The following is an 18,836-nucleotide window of genomic DNA, read 5'->3' on the forward strand; positions in this document are numbered from 1 at the left end:
ACAAAGCTCAAACTCTTCAACTCCAATGTCAAATCTGTACTTCTGTATGGATCAGAAACTTGGAGGACCACCAACTACATCACCAATAAACTGCAGACATTCATCAACCACTGCCTAAGATGCATCCTCAGGATCTTCTGGCCAAACCGCATGAACAACATCATCAACATCACATGGGAACGCACTAAACGAGAAACAATAGAGATGCAGCTGATAAGGAGAAAGTGGAGCTGGATTGGTCACACATTAAGAAAAAACTAAACGGCAATTACCAAACGGGCACTAACATGGAACCCACAAGGAGAACGGAACAGAGGGAGACCCAAAAACACCTGGAGGAGGAGCATGGAGCTAGATGTCAAACAGAAGGGACTGGCTTGGAAACGGCTGGAGAGGATGGCAACAACTCATCAATGGCCTATGTTCAGAAAGGAATGCAAAAGTACGGCCTTGTATGCTGATCTGACTTCTTTTAAACAAAAACAAAAACAAACTTTTAGACTATAATGCATTGTATTTTTTTCACAATGCATGTACTTGTACATCTGTGTGGCAATAAACATCTTGAACATATGGAATGTCAGAACAGGTCAGCTCCATGTATATAGAGAGGAGATCTAAGGGTTTGAGGTCGGATGTAGAGTTGCTGGCCGGCTCCATATATGCGGATCTAGGTGATGAACGGACCAACGGGAAATGATATGGCCATATATTGACATTACCATATATGGGGAAGGGCCCCTGCCGATGTCGTTTACGTCACGACTACATATATGCCTACAGGTATATCTGGAGATCCCTGATGTCACGAGGCATGACCATATATGGAGGCGTGGGTGACTAGACATGATGTCACGATGCGTGACCATATATGGAGACGGATGGACTGACATAGTAAATGCGACCTGCCGTCGCAATAATATGATTCTAATTACTTGGATCTCCATATATGGAGCTGGCCAACCTCGTCATTACAGACCCTTCATCACCTGAATCTCAATATATGAAGCGGACCAACATCATTGACAGGCTCTCCATACATGGAGATGACGACACATTCTGACATTTCCAAGATGACCCGATCAGCTCAGCGGAATAGTATAAGGACAGCACTGTCATAGTAGAGGAGATTTCAACCAACGCACTCAGGAATTTCCAACGATCTCAACTCCCCAGAATCTACCTTCATATCCAACACTCCCCAGGACCTCCAGCATTACTCTTCTCAGCACAGGACACGGGACAGGACACAGACCTCTATAGATTAAGACTCTATACCTCAAGACCTTTTGTCTTCGGTAGAGGATCATGATCAAGCACACCTCAACCCATACGAACCGAGGTATCTGGTCTTACAACTCGGATACCTTTTTACTAGCTTCTTTAAGACCATCTTCCCAATCACATGGGTTAGACATCCCGGTTTAAGTTCTTACCGGACACTGGTGGGTCCCACTCCTAATCCTAGCCTATGAGTTTGAATATGGTCCTTTCCTTTATATTTTTCAACTGGTTAAAATGCACCAACTCTACTAGCAATCATTGTGAGCATCTGTTTGTGAGCGAGCAAGAGATGGAGAAGTGTAATCGGTTTGTGTGTAATACTTTCAGAACCATGACAGTTCATCATAGGCATCCGTCAACAGAGTGTGCATTAATACGATAATCACCTTTACTTCTGTATATTGTGTATGGGTCGCTTTAGTTGATGTACCAGAGCACCAAACACACCAAATCAAATCTGTTGAATCTAAAGGTACCTCTGAAATATAAAATGTCTGTCATTATGTGCCCTCTCCCTCAGTGACTGTGTGTGAGCCCAGTGCCATGTCAGCAGCTGTGGAACGGCCAAATGACAGCGTCTTCCTGCACTCGTCCTGTGACGTTGAAGACAGCTCAGCCTCCTTGGAGAATGTGGCAATGTATGTGTGTACACACACACACACACACACACACACACACACACACACACAATGCTTAACGGTAGGGCATGTGATGTTACTTGGTTAAAACCAAAGGTATGGTGAAAAAGGCAAGTTTTTTTTGCTGAGTGTGTGTTCAGTAATAGCCTAGGGGTCTCTCCAGCTCTGCAATAAACTGAAAATACATTTCAGGTGGGTTGCCAATTTAATCCAATCAGGAAAGAGGACCTTCCTTATTAAATTTTATAGTGTTCCGGTTTCTATTTTGTCTGCTCAGTTCTTTGTGTCATCACTTCCCATTTCACTTGATTATCTTGTTCTCTCTCCTGGTAGAAGGAAATTGGTATCCTGAACTGAACTGCATTTTCTCAACAGACGGGGAAGACCCCTGTTACTGAACAAATAATCTATAGCAATGATTACTACCAGAGCTCTTTCGCACTTGTTTTAACCAAAATATATCACTTATCTGAACCTTTTAAACCAACCGGCTTATGTCATTATTGGTGAATGGATGTCATTGAAGAATGCATTGTAATATGAAAGGTAAAGTGTACAGTCATACTAATATAATGGTAGTGTAGCATTGCACAGAAGCAGGGATTGAACCCGGGGCTCCCACTCTCCAGACCAACGCGCAACCTGTCATGCCAATAGGGCTGAGCCCGATTGGCAGGGCTGTTGCGGGCTGGGTCTTGGCTGGGGGCTAAAATCACCCCCCCAGTCTCTTTGAAGCGCGTCCTCACGCTTCTCACTTCACACCGCGGACTGCCGCGCACGATGTTCCTCATGTCCCTCACGCAAGGATATCACACTCCATGTCCTGCCGACTATGCCAGATTGTAGCATTGTGCGGAAAGCGGGGATTGAACCAGGGCCTCCCACTCGCCAGACCAACGCGCAACCTGTCTAGGCTGGGGGCTACCGTAGCATCAGACAGTACCTGATGGAGTGTTTACTTTGTAGTACTGGGAAGTTATTCAACCTCTGACTCACTGAGTGGAACTTGCTGCCCCGGGTTATCTCCTATAGTAGCAGAGTGCAGTCAGTTTGGGGACGTGTGTGTGTGTGTGTGTGTGTGTGTGTGTGTGTTGTACTAAGATGAACTCCTCTACCTTTCATTCAGTGAGTCCGCAGAGGAGGAGTCAGCTGGGGAAAGGGAAGACGACACTGGAGTCAACAATGAAGTCAAAACTACAGAGCCTGCTGAACCGTCCCATTCTTTACACACACAGACAGGTAAGCAACTACCCCCCCCTCCCCCCCCTCTACTGGTGCAGATATCAGATCTACAAGCTCACGTATGTCCCCTGTAACACGCTGTGAACTTATAGATTGTCTATTGTCTGTAAAGAGATTTGGGGAGGGAAGAAAAACTAAGGGGATCAAGTATAGCTCCCGGGAGCCCCTTTTCAGCGAAGTTCATTTGGTTTAAGTGAGGGTGGTTCAGACGGGTTGTATTTGAGAGTTGAAAGAAGCAACTTGAACCTGAACGTTTCCTGCATCCCTCCTGCATACAGTATGTATGTACGTTTTGGTCAAAGTCAGCACTTCTCTCTGTTGCTCTCCTGACCTTTTCACATGAGGAAGTGGGCTAAACGGAAGTGACCGAATACCACATTCTTTGCCGGTACGTGTTGACTTCCCTTTTCCTGCCTCTAATCTCCACTGACTCGGGCCAAGAACAATCCGTCTCCAACACTTTCAGGATGCACTGATTCCATTCCATGCTTGCTTTATGTGCTCAAAATGCATTAGGAAAGCAGATTTGTTCTTTATTTAAGGCACGCTTGAATTAAAATGGCTCATTAAAGGGAAACTTGACAAAACACTGCTAAAAATTAAACGTGGGATCCCAAGCAAAACAATGACTGGTGGTATGAAGAATGATATGGGTGTAACAGTGTTGCGCACAGCTGACTTGTGTATGAAGCCCATCTAATGCACTACTACTAGCTCTGTATGTTAACACAATCAGCGCTGGGATTTCTTTCAAAATAGCAGCTCGGGGTGCCGCGCAGATATGGCAGCTTTTACTCTGAAAGCCCCCCCCCCCCCTTCCGTTCCTTACAAAAACCGGGAGAAATAATGTTGCTTACTTACCTCGCTATGATTACGATAAAGTCGCAAGTAGAGCGCGCAAGTACTGCGATCAGCTGGGTATGTATGTCTGTGTTCACTGTATGTCTGTGTTGTCTACCGGCCAATAAGGGACCACCATTCTTGATGACGTAACTAAGGTACTTTTGGTGAACGGCTGGGCATGTCGGGGTACGAATGGTGGTCCCTTATTGGCTGTTGATGGTGACGTAACTAAGGTACGTTTCATGGTTGGTATAATGTCAATAACTGGTCTAAAGCAGAGGTTCCCAACCACCGGTCCGCGGACCGGCACCAGTGAGACATGTGGGACATGTGCCACTGGTACGCGAGAAGGGAATCTCAAGTTTTCCCGTCGTATTTTCAAATCCATTTGAAAACAGAGAAAAAAAGAGGACAAACACAAGCAGCGGATTGGCAGCGTATTGCCGTTGCGCGTAGTATAGAGCACCCTCAATCACCCACATTGGAATGCAAATGCATGCCTTTCAGGCAGCCTTTGTATCATACTCGTCTGGCAGGTATATCTCTTTGAAAACCTTTTGTGCTTCTGATTGTGCGGGGAAGACGACACATCTAGCCTGCCCAAAATGTAATTCCTAGAAACTGTTTCCCGACCTTCCTTCACAAGGTCGGGGAAACTGTTTGGAAAATCAGCAGTGAAAATTGACTCTTCTCCTCCTTGGTATCTTCACCCGTTCATATGTGTGCTCAGCCGCGGAACAGCTGCAGCCTATTTTACCACAATCGCGCTAATGAAACAAAATACTACACGGTGACAGTACAGGATTATTATTTCTTGTCAAGTATCAGAAGTTGATGTTACTCACGTAAAGTAGGCTAATGCGCCATTCTGAATGTTTAACGTTTTCCACATGTCCAAAAGTAATTCATGAAAAAGACATAAGCCTAACCTTTAAAAAAATAAATCATACTATCATTGTTGATATAACGCCATTTAGGTCAATGATATAACTTTATGTTGTGATATAATAATATAGCAGCGGGTAGACCTTAAGGGCCAGCTGTCATCCGTGAGCACGTGTTTGGTACGATGACGCGCGACGCAACCGAAACAAAAAATGTATTCAGTTTTGTGAGGGGAAATTACTGACGTGTCAGTGTATAATTTCTATTCCCACTGTCCGGTAGTTAGTTGTATTTTTCTGTAGGACTGTGAAACATCAGTGTCGTCTACTGTACTTGCTGCCTGAACGAGCTCTAGACAATTATTGGCATGGCCCAAGTGAATTGGTATCACTTACTATCTTAGTAGTTAATGTTTTCTGCACTCTGACAGTGGTGCGTGGGAGGTTGTTGGGGAAAACCTCAGTACCTTAAACCTCTTGATGGACCTGGCTTGATTTCCTGTGTAACCTCTCTAAAGAGAAAGGGCCATACAGACTGATTGATTTGGCTTGTTTACACTGAGGTTGCCTGAGCATCATCTGATAAATTGATTTTATTCGCTCGTGTCCCTCTCAGTGAAAAACTGTCAGCATGGTAAACTGAAAAGGAGTGAACTGTTGCATTGATCACGTGATTGTCAGTAAATGTTCTCCCCTCAAGAGGACACACACACACTTGTAACGCCAAATTGCTGTCTGTTGTATACTAGCCCATGCTGTTCATTTCTTCCCTCCACTAATTTAACCAGATCTGTGCCAAACGTTGTATATATCAGGAAAAGGTATTAAGGTCACCTGGGCCATCCACGAGAAACACGATTTCATTACAAATGATTAAATATTTAATCATTTGTAATGATTGATGGGGGGGGGGGGTGTTTGCACCACTCACTTCAGACAGGTCTTTGCCTCGGTTAGCTTCCACGGCTAGCATCCATAGGCCTCTCATTGTAAAAACAGCGTACATGATAATCTGCGGTACACATGCACAGGGTTATTAGTCTTATTTATGCTTACAATGGCATAAATGCCATCTTTATAGCCTATCAATATGTTAATCCACGCCATGCTGATCACAATCGCGGAGCTTGTCCGCTCCATTCCCTTCCCTATACACAACATAGCAAGGACTAATGCAAAACATATCGAGGACTAATCACTTCCGGGGCGGGTGGAAGTGACGCGTCTCCTACGTTTATTTTCGCTGATTTGTCCGTCACTGGCACCACATTCTGGCCTGGAGGGCTTATTGTGTTAAACAAGAATAAACCTACAGTAAACAAATCCTCCTTTCTTTTCAACCAATCCCCTCCCACATCCCCCTGTCTCTCACCCTACAGTCAGTGTCCAGCGCCCAGACTCTCTGTCAGTGCCAAAAGCAGGGGAGCCTCCTCTGTGGACATCCAGGGGCAACGAGGAAGTGAAGCTGAGAATGGGGGAGTCTGGCATGTCTGCCGAGCCCCCAATGACAGTCAACCAGATGTTCACCTCAGCTGTGGATCGATTTGGTGACTTCATCGCTCTGGGCTGGAAGGACGGTGAGCAGCAGAAGGTCCTCAACTATAAAGAATACTACCAGACCTGCCGCACGGCAGCCAAGAGCTTCCTTAAGGTGAGGCCTGAGCAGAGACAAATGAGTAAATGGTTCTATAGCGCCTTTATCCAAAGTGCAAAGTGCATTGACACACTGAGGTGGAGACTGCCATGTACAGTAAGGCACCAAGCTGCTTTTCGTGAGCATTTAGGGGTTCAGTCTTGCTCAAGCAGGAGGAGTTGGGGATCAAACCGGGACCTTGCGATTCCAAGACGGCCTATGCTGCTCACTAGTACCCAAAGCATTAAAAACATAAACTAACTGGACAGTCACAGGTGTCATCTGATTCTAAAGCCTGTTTCATATCACATGAAGGTGACGCTTGCCAAATAAACTGCTTTTTAGTATCAATGTGTGACAATCCTTATACAGTAGTTGATAGTAAGGTCTTTATCACAGGGTAGTGAAATTGTAACCTTTGACGGTGAAGCATTATCAACATAACATTCAGACCTGAAGTATCATCCAAATAGCTTCCACAGAGAAACATCACAACAATTAGATCTACAAAACTGTTAAGCTGAACAAAAGGTAAAAAATGAAGAGATGAATGTCTAAGTAAGAAGTATGCTTTATACAGAAAAGAGGCCCCAATTGTTAATTGCCTGCCCAGCAGAAAATAAATCACCTGTCTCAAAAGGTCAATGACTTATTCATTAGTCAACTAAAGATCTGTTGTCTATTGGATATCCACACCAGTTCGATGAGTTTATCCTCCTGGCAGGTCAGGTTCCACATGTGCGACTCTGTCCCACAGGGTGGGCTTAAATGTCAGCCAGCCAGTGAGACAGCTGGTCTCGGGACGATGCTCAGCTGTACATACAGAACACTACGGGGTGCACGATAGTTTATTGTGAAACCCAACACTGTTTGTCAGCAAAGACTTGGCGTGAAGTTGTGTGCAGTGTGGGATGTGTTTGCAAGTGTTGCATACAAAGACTCATGCAGCTTGTCTGCACAGACAACACAGACGCGCAAAGATCCTTAAGCTGCCCTGAACCTGACGCCATAGAAGATACAGATAGACAGTCCCTGAACCTGTTGCCCTGCACCACCAAGCACATGTTTCCAAGTATAACACTAACGGTGTCAGATGGCAGCATATCAATTTTCGGCACTATGAAATGTTAAGGAGACGTACAGTTTGGCCAGCCGCCGTGTTGTATTTCTACTGAATCTGAGGTTTGGCGATCAGACCTTGTGTCGTGTGACTCGTGTTCCCACCACTGTCATTATGAAAGACTTCATAAGTTATTTAAAAAGCACATCCACTTACATACTTGGTATAACAACATTGACAACATTGTTGTTTTAATTAAACTACAAGGGGAAGTGCACTTAAAGCAAACCCCTCTCCAGCTGGTGTGTTTTTCTATACTGAAGTTTCAATAATTTTCATGTTCGTCCACACATGTAGGTTTATTTGTTTTTATTCAGAGTACTTTTTGTGTTCTGTTCAGCTTGGTCTGGAGCGGTATCATGGTGTGGGCATCCTGGGCTTCAACTCCTCTGAGTGGTTCATCTCTGACATTGCTGCCATCTTGGCAGGGTGAGTGTCCGCCTATATTTATTACTATTCTAGTTGGTCATGGGACATTGTCATGATGTAAAATGTCCATCTGTGTTATGACCGTCTGGGCACCTAGGCTGCCAAGCCAGCCAGACGGCGTGCCGCCGGTTCGACTCCCGAGCCCGACGGCCTTTGCCGCATGTCACTCCCCATTTCTCTCCCCCTTTCCTGTCTAATTACTGTACCCTGTAAATAAAGGCAAAACATATCTATGTTTTGATTAAAGTGATTTGAAAACGCTTCACAAAATATCGTTCAAAACATCGGTAAGAAGTGATCTAGGTCGAGGCATCGGACACAAAAATATGTCATCGGTCTGGCTCCAATTTGACACAATGTGCATTTTGCTATATACCCTTTTGTGGAGGCCTCCAGTTGGAATGGAACCTGTTCTAGTGAAAATGACTTTCAATGAGCTGCAAAGGATTAAACGGCAGTCATCGAACCTGTCGAAGAACTGTACGTGCCATTCATCAGATAAGGAACAGTTTGCCCCAGAGTCAAATAACAGATGGGTTATTATGAGACGCGTACAACATCTGTCATCTGTAATCAGCTGGCGTTTCACAGAAGCATTTTTACCAATCTGAGCTGCATTACGTTGCCCTCGTCATCATCCATTCACTATAGCTCTCAGAGCTGTGAGAAAGGTGCTGATCGTTCTTCTCCTGGAAAATATCTTAAACCCTGCTTTGCAATGAATCTCCGCTCAATCAAACACTGTACCCAGGCTTTCACACCTTGTTTCTAGTCTGTGCTGAAAATGACATATTGAAACTATGCTGCCAAATCAGTCTTGATTAGAAAAAAAGGTTTCTTTTGGTAGACTGTGCAGCAGAGCATATCACAGAATATCATGCTGCCAAAATGCAATAGAACAGATGGCGTGACCTCTTGTTTCAGTACGTACATGCTCGTTCCAGACAGTTCGTACGTGCGTCCTTCCATTAACTGACTGAGTTTCTTGCCGTCACTCTCATGTCAGGCATGGCAAAATTATTTGTACAGCACATTTCTACAACAAGGAAATGCAAAGTGGTTTGCAAACATTAGCGCATTTAGACACATTGCATTAAGAGTGCAAAAGAAATGCATTACAAAAATACATTTGAATATAATAATGAAATTAAGACATGACTACGACTGGACCAGAATAAGGACGCCATTTCCATATACTTAAGTAAGAGTGCAGAAATTAGAATTGATTCTAGACTTGCTTCTGAAATCTGTCCAGCCACAACTCAAATTAGCTAAACTTGGTCTCCCTGAGGGATTCCGACTTAAAAACAGCAACCACATACAATACAAGCATCATCTTTTGCATACCTGCCAGATGATGTTTTGAGACTGCTCTCTATAAGTTTGGCTCTCCTGTTTGCAGAGGGTTTGCTGTGGGCATCTACACCACCAATTCTCCTGAAGCATGCCAGTACGTAGCGGATAACTGCAAGGCCAATGTGATTGTGGTGGAGAACCACAAACAACTGCAGAAGATCCTCCAGGTGAGCTTAAAGCATGTTAACAAATGCTAAACTGGTGACACAAAATCTTTCTTCCATGATATTGAGTACTACTTGCATTACGGGTGTTTTACAGCAAGATGTATCACATTGCCTTTTGTCATTAAATCCATGTTATTGCTTTTGTGGTATTCAATAAATCCCTGTTATTGCTACTGTGGTATTCATTAACTGTTTCCAGTCATTTGATCACACAGAAATGTATTATGTGCTTGCTTACAAATTTCTACAGGTTCAAGACCAGTTGCCGCACTTGAAAGCAATTATCCAGTACAAAGACGCTCTAAAAGAAAAGAGACCAAATATATACACGGTAAGAATCTCTCAAAATGGCCTCATAACAGAAACTGTGTGTTGAGTATTTGCCAGTAGAGCAGTTTTTCTTTGAACTACCTACTCTATGACTAGGCAGTTTCAGCCTAGCAAATTGTCTCACTGTTACAACATGCCTATGATCTCTTGAAGAGCTGCATTCTTGTATGCATGTACTGTATGCATACAGTAAAATGTGCAGTGTCAAGTTAACTGGAACCGGTCGATTTAGTTCAATTTGTAATTTAAACTTTACACTAGATTTTACTATTTAGTGACGGTTTCTTATTTTATTTTTGTAGAACCTTAAACACTTTTACTCATTTTGTCTTAGAACCCCAAATTGTTCATTTTTAATTTCTTTCATATTTCATTATGGTCTTTCTGTTTCTTAGTGGGAGGAATTTATGGAGCTGGGACGCGATGAGCCAGACGCTCCCCTTAATGACATCATCGCTAGCCAGAAGCCCAACCAGTGCTGCTCACTTATCTACACCTCAGGGACCACAGGACAGCCTAAAGGAGTAATGCTCAGCCACGACAATGTAAGTTACAATGGACAACAGCATTTTAACCTAAGATCACCAGTTTCATTCTTAGAACTGACTTTACTTAAATCCAGCTACTGTATTGGAGGAAAGCTATAGTTGAATGAAATTCATAACGTTGGGAGATAAATAGAAAATGAACCCCAAATTGCCATCACTCTAACATAAAGGGATATTGAAAGGACAATCTGTTCTTAGGACGTTAAACATTGACACGGCTGCCCTAGCCTGGCCCAGCTAGCGTGCTTTCTGATCTAGAGGGGCGGGCGCTCTTGGAGCAAGCGATGGAGAATATTGGTTCAGCGATCAGAGACCCCTGCCCCCCCCTCCGCCCCTCCCCTCCCTGGTAGAAAACAGCAGAGAAAACTGACGTCACTATATTGAGAGTGACGCCCCTCTGCACTGTAGTTCACTCCCACTCCTAGACCAGGAAATGTCTCAAGTTCCCCCAGGCTTTCATTTTTTGAGCCGTAGCAAACGAAAATAAAAGCCTGGGTACCGAGGCTGTGGCTGCCCTAAAACATTTTAACAAATGTTGCTGTTCTCCGTTCCCCCATATCCTTCCCTGCAGCTGACGTGGACAGCCTTCGCCACCAGCCAACACGTACGTCTGACAGACGCCACCGAGGCCCAGGAGACTGTGGTCAGCTACCTGCCCCTCAGCCACATCGCCGCTCAGATGGTTGACATCTGGGTCACCATGAAGGTCGGCGGAGCCACTTACTTCGCACAGCCAGATGCCCTCAAGGTAAGGTTTTTGTGTGGCTGTATGCGTGTGTTACACCCGGGATTCGAACTCTGTTCTCCCGTGTGAAAGTCCAACATCTTAACACTTTGAGAGCTTTGAATTATTTCATCCAACGTTCCCTGCTTAATACGCTAAACCCGCTATTGGTTTAATGTGTTTAATTCGCTGTTTTTTAATAATTCAAAAGAGAGCGGATTTGTCGCGGACCTGATGACGAAACCGGAAATAAAGCCATGCTCTGGGCTGCTAGGGCTTCTAGGAAAATGAGCTCAATTCAAGTGAACGGCTGGTTTGTTTGGACTACAACATGCTGTGGAGGCTGCTGCCGTTTCGCATTGTAATGGCGTCATGTTTTTCTCTTCAACAACAAACCATCAGACTATTTTCCGCCGCAGCGTAGAATATTGGATTAAATAGCGGGAAACGCAGTAGAACTGTTAAACAATAGACCAAAGGGATATCCCTATGGACCGGGGGAGATATTAGACTTTTGACTCTTTTGACCACTTTGCTACATGTGCATGTCTACTCTTCAGCATATTTGTATGTAGAATACGAACACATAATGTGACCTTGAGGGAATATTCTAGCACCGATAGCCACTGAGTAACATTCTTCAGTCTTGTAGTGATCTATTTGATCACGGAAATCATACTGTATATACTTGGGGCGGAAGTGGCTCAGGAGTAGAGTAGCCGGTAGAGTGGCTGAATGGGAACTGCAAGGTTCCCAGTTCAATCTCGGGTTCCCCAGAGTCGAAGTGTCCTTGAGCAAGACTCTGTCTGTACCCCTAATTGCTCCCGATATGCAGGTGTATGAATGTGTGTGTGTGAATGGGTGAATGAATGTAATGCACAATCTATGTAAAGCGCTTTTGATAAAAGTGCTATATAAATGCACCATTTTGACCGTGGTCTCCCAGGAAGAGTCTGTACGCAGCACATTATGAGCTTGTAGGTTGACATTTTTGCCGAATGTTTGCCCCAGAATAGGGACGTTAGAGTTAATGTTGTTAAAAAAGGGCAGCCTTGTCTCTGAAGAATTTTGCAATAAAAACATGAATGTCCCATCCACCCTTCCAAGCAATGCCTTCAGTCATTCAGGGTTTTTTCACAGGAATCTTCAGGATTGGTTTCACGCTTTTCAAAAAGTGCCTTAGATGCCATGTTTATTTCTATGGGATCATGTGTTCTCGTGCCCTCATCATCCTCCTCCACATCGTCAGCATCATCTTGCTTTTCTTTTTTTATCTGATAAACACACAGCAAGCATGTAATCCAGTTAGGATATGCAGATTAGCTATGCCTCGATGGACAAGTTAAAGAGATAACCTCGCTGAGGGTGGACACATGGACTTAGATGAGAGGTTATGTGTTGACCCTTTCAGCGCACACATGCTTCAAATAAGATCTTTCTACTGCATGAGGAGTTTATGTGCTTACTTACAGTAGTTAATTGTATCATTTTACATTAGCATATTTATGCGTGTTTTTTTTTCTTCAGATGTTGAAGTATTTGTTGTTGGATTGAGGGTAACATGCATGGACACTGTCTATTTACAGTGTTGTCATCCCCATTAAGCTCACTTCTGTGTGCTACAAGACACGGACCATATTCACACCAGAAAGTGAATGAGTCAATTGTCCTGTTGTCTGCTTGCACTTACTCAATTCTGTCTCTCTTGGGCTTCCCAGGGCTCCCTGGTCAACACCCTGAAGGAGGTGCGTCCCACAGCCTTCATGGGCGTCCCTCGTGTCTGGGAGAAGATGCAGGAAAAGATGAAGTCTGCTGGGGCCAAGTCGTCCACCGTTCGCAGGAAGGTGGCCATCTGGGCCAAGGATGTGGGGCTACACACCAACCTCAACAAGATGAACCAGTACGTACAGTCACTGGGATATTGACTTTGATCTATTTCATACATGTTTGTACATTTATATTGGACACTAGTTTATGTGTTGAGGAGAAAAACTGAAAAGAAACGTGTAAAAGAAAAATCTAAGCTATCTACATATATACACATGGCATTAAAAAGTATCAGGTTACAGGTATGTACATAAGTTTAGTCAATAAGGTGCAAAAAGTGACACTCTTTCCTCCCCTCAACTCAGAAATGGAGCAGTTGGTCGCACGCCACTCAACTACCGCGTGGCCAAGAAGCTGGTATTCAAGAAGGTACGCAAGGCTCTGGGCCTGGACCGCTGTAACAAGTGCTACACGGGCGCTGCCCCCATCACCAAAGACACTCTGGAGTTCTTCCTCAGCCTGGACATCCCTGTTTATGAGCTGTACGGCATGAGCGAGAGCACAGGACCTCATACCATTTCCCTGCCCGATGCCTTCAGACTCACCAGGTACCCTGCTTTTACCCCATCTCTCTCACTCTCATTACATTAGATCACATATATGACAAAAGTTGTCATGTAAACACCTACAAAAACTTAAATCGGAATGAAAATGGCCAGTCTGATTTAAACTTAAATCTGATGTGACTGACCGGTTTATTCCATTTTTAAATCCTATTGAAAAAAAATTGGACTCAGGTAAACACTCATTCGTATTTAAGTTCATTCTGGTCTTTCTGTGCATGCTTGTTTCCATATAATTGGTATGGCTATATTATGCTCTTGTTTTGCGATTAATTATAAGTAACTAGACATGTTTCATTTCACATCTGAGAGCAACCTAAAAGTAAAAAGAAAAGGTTAAAGTAAAAGTTTTTTTTGTTTTACCTGAAATGTAGTAGAGTAGAAGTAAAAGTATTGGAAATACTCAAGTAAAGTACAAATACCTAAAATTTTTACTTTAGTAGAGTACTAAAGTAAATGTACTTATTTACTTTCCACCACTTTGTTTTGTAAAGCGTCCTTGGGTTTCTTGAAAGGCGCTATATAAATCCAAGTTATTATTATTATTACCACTGGACGTAAACATATCTGCCCCTATCCAATCGGAAGCCTTCCCAGCCCCAAACCTGATGTGGAATGAAATAATGGGATTTAAAAGTATCATCCATGTAAACACTCATTCGGAACACTCATTCCCATGTAAACACGCAGCAAAAATTTACTTCCGAAGTTTTCATTCTGAATGAAAAAGCCCTCATGTAACCACAGCCACTGACTATGATAATGTCATGATACTAACCATTAAATCTCTTTGCAGAAAATTGCAGCTGTACAAACTCACAAGTCACTTTGCAACGGTTTCTGAGCTTGTAGATCTGCTATTTTTGCCAAATGGTGGCACCAGAATAGGGACATTGAATGCATGGCATGTTCATGGATTAAAGTTCTCAGTCGCCACAACTGATTTCAGTCATTTGGATTCCATAGTGTCTTCTGTGAAAGCATGCTACGCACCGAAAAAAGCACGACATGTTGTGAGTGTGTAGATCAGCTATTTTCAGTCATTAGTTATTTTAAGATGAGAGTATTTGAACTAAGTGATCAAACTAGCAATATAATACAAGTTTAGAAGCATCTTCCAGAAACATGAGTGGCCTCAGAAATGTCATAAAAGCAAAGGGGTTAATACCTCAAATCTGTGATCTCTTCAACTGGTCGGCTGTTGTGTGGAACAGCAGCAACAATAGGTTTAGAATAATACCCTAAATTGCCTAAAACATCATTACATTAGATTTTATTTTGCTTTATTCCATGGCATGTGGATAAACGGCTGTGAATAAATGCCCCTGCAGCTGTGGGATGGAGATCCAAGGGTGCAAGACATAAAAAAAAATAATAATAAATAAATGTCCCTGCAGCTGTGGGAAGGAGATCCAAGGGTGCAAGACGAAGCTTCTCAACCCAGACGAGGAGGGGAACGGGGAGATATGTTTCTGGGGCCGCCATGTGTTCATGGGCTACCTCAACATGTCCGACAAGACGGAGGAGGCTCTGGACGCAGAAGGCTGGCTGCATTCTGGGGACCTCGGCAAGCATGACAAGGATGGATTCCTCTTCATTACTGGACGCATCAAAGGTAAACGGCTCAACATGGATTTTTGAGCGTTCAGTTCACCACTTGAACTGGCTCTGGCTAGTGGCCTTGAGGAGATGTGTAGCATCCAGAATAAATGAATTAAATCTGGATAGGGTCTATTGTGAGGGGACACTTCCCAGTCCATTTTCTGTGATGAGAGCTTGTGCTGGAAAATCCATGCCAGCCTCCAAAAAAAAGTATCAAAACACATTGCTTTATGTAGGTAAAATACCAGTGAAATTCCCCTTTAATGGGGGCCAATACTGGTGAAATGTCCCCATGGGAAAAAAGAGTTGCATGCACACATTTATAAAGTTCTTTCCCAGATCTTTGATTATTTTTTCCTAGATCTTCCCTAAACCACAAAACTAACTGCTGTTACATCAAGTAATTGAACCTTGTGTTTGTGCACTGTGCAGAGCTGATCATCACAGCAGGTGGAGAGAACATCCCTCCTGTTCCCATCGAGGATGCTGTGAAGATGGCTGTACCGCTCATCAGCAATGCCATGTTGATTGGAGACAAGAGGAAGTTCCTGTCCATGCTGCTCACCATCAAGGTAAGCTTAGGAACGCGACACACTGTAACCTCACATTTATTTTCTTAAATGAATGTCAAACAGCAACAATATACGGTTCCTTCAGCAATATTGAGCATCAACTTGTAAAACACCTGTGAAGAGATCAACAGATAACATAAAGTAAACTCTTACCCAGCCATTCTTTTAAAGTGTTATGAATGTGATAAGAGTCAGAGTGACAGTATTCACCAGGTTCTCTTACACACTCAGACTATCTGATAAGAAATTACTACAACACAGATTATCGTGTTTGTGATACTGTATCTGACAAGCATTTTGAGTCAATCTTGTGTTAACATCTTATCTCTTTAAATATTTTTTCAAATGCAATTTTCAGGGTTGGGGCCAGGCTAGCTCCCAGTGCCATTTTAGTGCAGAGGCTGCCACCCAGTGGACACTTGGTCACACTGCAAGATAGATAGAACCTAAGTATGGAGCATAACCCATGTTCTGAACAGCCCAACTAGCAACTACAAGATTAATCGTGATCATAAAACATTTGATTCAGGTCAATAAAATAATTGGAAAATTCAAGGCATATACCTACCTTTCCAATGCTTCCAACGATTGTTTAGCATGCTTCTTTATTCGTCTTTATATCAGTTAGTAATAGTCTTGTAACATATTGTAGTTGACTTGACTTGATTTCTGAGCTATGGGATCTAGTGGTAGCAGAAACTGACTGACATTCACAGGTGCAGTAAACATTTCCATGGTAACGGTGATCTCCACCAATCAGTAGATGGTGTAGTATTTCTCTGACATCGGGAATAAAACAGGTTTGTCTTAAAACTACCTGACTCATACAAACTTGTGGCTGCCTTCTACAGGAGCCGGAAGTGCAGCAGCAAATTTCACCACATTATTCCAGTTTTGCTGGAAGCTGATTATATTTTTTCCAAATGTATTCTTCAATAATGTAATAATTATAGTTGGGATTGGGAAAACAATATAATTGAGAGATTTTTCTTGTCCAGTGCCAGGTAAATGGCGAGTCGGGTGCTGCAGAGGATGAGTTGACACCTGAGGCTGTGGAGCTGTGCAAGAAGCTGGGCAGCAAATCCACACATGTCTCCGAGATCGCCGGAGGCCGAGACCGTGCCGTCCATGCCGCCATCCAGGAGGGAATCAACCGGGCCAATGAGAACGCCACTTCCAACGCTCAGCGCATCCAGAAGTGGATCGTTCTGGACCAGGACTTCTCAATCATCGGGGGAGAGCTGGGTGAGTTGGGCATGTGTGCTCAGAAGGACACCTGCTGCTAAATGGCTCATAAAGATTATGAACAATTTGACTGCCAAGTTCTGATGTTAAGTATCTGTGGTGTGTCTGCCAGGTCCTACCATGAAACTGAAGAGGCCGGTGGTCATGAAGATGTACAAGGAGCAGATTGAGAACTTCTACAAAGAGGTGGTGACCCCTAGTACTCCTGACAATCCCCTGCCTCCCAAATAGAGCTGCATAGACAATATACTCTAGAGAGAGACACGATGAAAGACTCTATCTACTCATCACACAAACACAGTACACGTTATGCCTTTTCACAAATCGACTCCCATCTTATAATATACACCCTCTTGCCGCTTTCCCATGATGCCTGTTGTGCCAGCTTTCTGCCTTGATCGTTGGGCTTTTGTTTACATTTGTGGGTGATGGTAAAGAAAATATCTGCAAGAAGCCATTGTAAAATATCGTTATGCATTCAGAGAAATTATTGGTATGCTGATTTGAACTATTTATTTGTATTATTGTGATGAAGAACAATAATCAACAGATGAAGTAGCTATGGCTGTACATAAGAAAAGGCATTGTTCATTGTACTGTAGCGAGACAAAAGTGGCATAGAATCCAAAAGTCTATAGGACATGAAAATGTAGTAGTTTCTTTTGTTATCTTGCTCTTGGGTTATTTATTGTTTTCAGTTTGCCAAAGTTCGAAAAGCTCTTACTATCCAACTGTGATCCTCACATCCAGTATTGGCTGGCCTGCCTAAATGAGGAAGGTGAAGTGAAGTTTAATGGACAGGGAAAGGAAAACGGTGAGAAAGGATATCATTGTCCTATTTATTTTGTTGTTTAGTTTGTATACTTTTGTTTCGTTCTTTGTCAGTCTGGTTTCAGAGTTGTGGAGGAAAAGCGAATGTCATTCAAGTTGCAGGTAGGCACGGATCCTTCTACATCCTTCTACACTGACTTGATTGCAGGATGGCAGGAGTAGAGGTTGTACAGAGGATTTTATATTGGGAGCTCCAAATACATAACTCATAGCGAACAGCCAAATTAACTTTCCTCAAACTGTGAAACCATGTCACTCAAGCCATATATCAATTGTAATTTCTTTTGTAACCAATAAATATGTATTATGTTATGTGTTTATATATTAAAGCATACGCACTGTTGGAATATTTAATAATTCTTTGGTCGGTGGAATTGCTGTGACCTTGTGAAATACTGCAAGATTTGATTATCTTTTATTTTTTTATTTGTTTGCTTGTCTTTTGGTTATGTTTCTTGTTTAATGTTATTTCAAATCGCTGTGGACTGATCCAACAGCCCAGGAAGGTTTGGTACTGTATGCATGTAAGAAAGCAGAATTGAGATTTGGATGGGCAGATGTCAGATTGTGTTTTGGAGAATATCCACCCACTAGAAAGCTACTGTCACCACACATACATGAGAATTCAAGAAATTGTCCTTTTAAATGTTTCTGCCAACCACATCAAAGTGGCTATTGGGCAACAATCCAGATTGTGGTATAGTGAGTAATGACCAAATGGTGTCTAACTCATGGTGTTTCTCACTGAATCAGATTCTGAAACACTTGATTTAGACTAAATCTCTTTCTTTAGTTTCGACTTGGAGGAAGACAATTAGTCGGGGACATCTACTACAATCCAAAGCGTTGATTACTGTCTGTAAATTGTACATATTCTTTGCGTGTAATATTGTGCAAAGTAAATACTGGTCTAGCTTGTTCAAACCAGTTGAGGTTCAGGATAAATGTTGCAAAGGAATCTTAAGCCAGAAGGCATATTGTAGTGTTTAATGAGGAAA

At 43.0% G+C, this 18,836-nt stretch overlaps 1 protein-coding gene across 3 annotated transcripts in view; it reads left to right on the forward strand.

The window, feature by feature from the left end:
- The window catches only part of acsbg2 (acyl-CoA synthetase bubblegum family member 2), a 31,158-nt gene extending 12,977 nt beyond the window's left edge, over nucleotides 1-18,181 (forward strand). For 2 of the 3 annotated variants that reach the window (XM_079506346.1, XM_079506345.1), the window contains exons 2-15: nucleotides 1,805-1,922; nucleotides 3,049-3,161; nucleotides 6,271-6,542; nucleotides 7,985-8,073; nucleotides 9,476-9,596; nucleotides 9,847-9,927; nucleotides 10,322-10,471; nucleotides 11,046-11,222; nucleotides 12,917-13,098; nucleotides 13,331-13,573; nucleotides 14,986-15,203; nucleotides 15,623-15,762; nucleotides 16,761-17,007; nucleotides 17,120-18,181. In XM_079506346.1, the coding sequence (XP_079362472.1) occupies nucleotides 1,828-1,922; nucleotides 3,049-3,161; nucleotides 6,271-6,542; nucleotides 7,985-8,073; nucleotides 9,476-9,596; nucleotides 9,847-9,927; nucleotides 10,322-10,471; nucleotides 11,046-11,222; nucleotides 12,917-13,098; nucleotides 13,331-13,573; nucleotides 14,986-15,203; nucleotides 15,623-15,762; nucleotides 16,761-17,007; nucleotides 17,120-17,238 (2,247 nt within the window). In that variant the 5' untranslated portion in view covers nucleotides 1,805-1,827 and the 3' untranslated portion in view covers nucleotides 17,239-18,181. The remainder of the gene's footprint in view (nucleotides 1-1,804; nucleotides 1,923-3,048; nucleotides 3,162-6,270; nucleotides 6,543-7,984; nucleotides 8,074-9,475; nucleotides 9,597-9,846; nucleotides 9,928-10,321; nucleotides 10,472-11,045; nucleotides 11,223-12,916; nucleotides 13,099-13,330; nucleotides 13,574-14,985; nucleotides 15,204-15,622; nucleotides 15,763-16,760; nucleotides 17,008-17,119) is intronic. The other variant, XM_079506347.1, reaches the window with a different exon arrangement.
- Nucleotides 18,182-18,836: the final 655 nt, after the last annotated feature.

The sequence above is a fragment of the Electrona antarctica genome (assembly GCF_951216825.1).
Source record: "Electrona antarctica genome assembly, chromosome: 7".
NCBI lineage: Eukaryota > Metazoa > Chordata > Actinopteri > Myctophiformes > Myctophidae > Electrona > Electrona antarctica.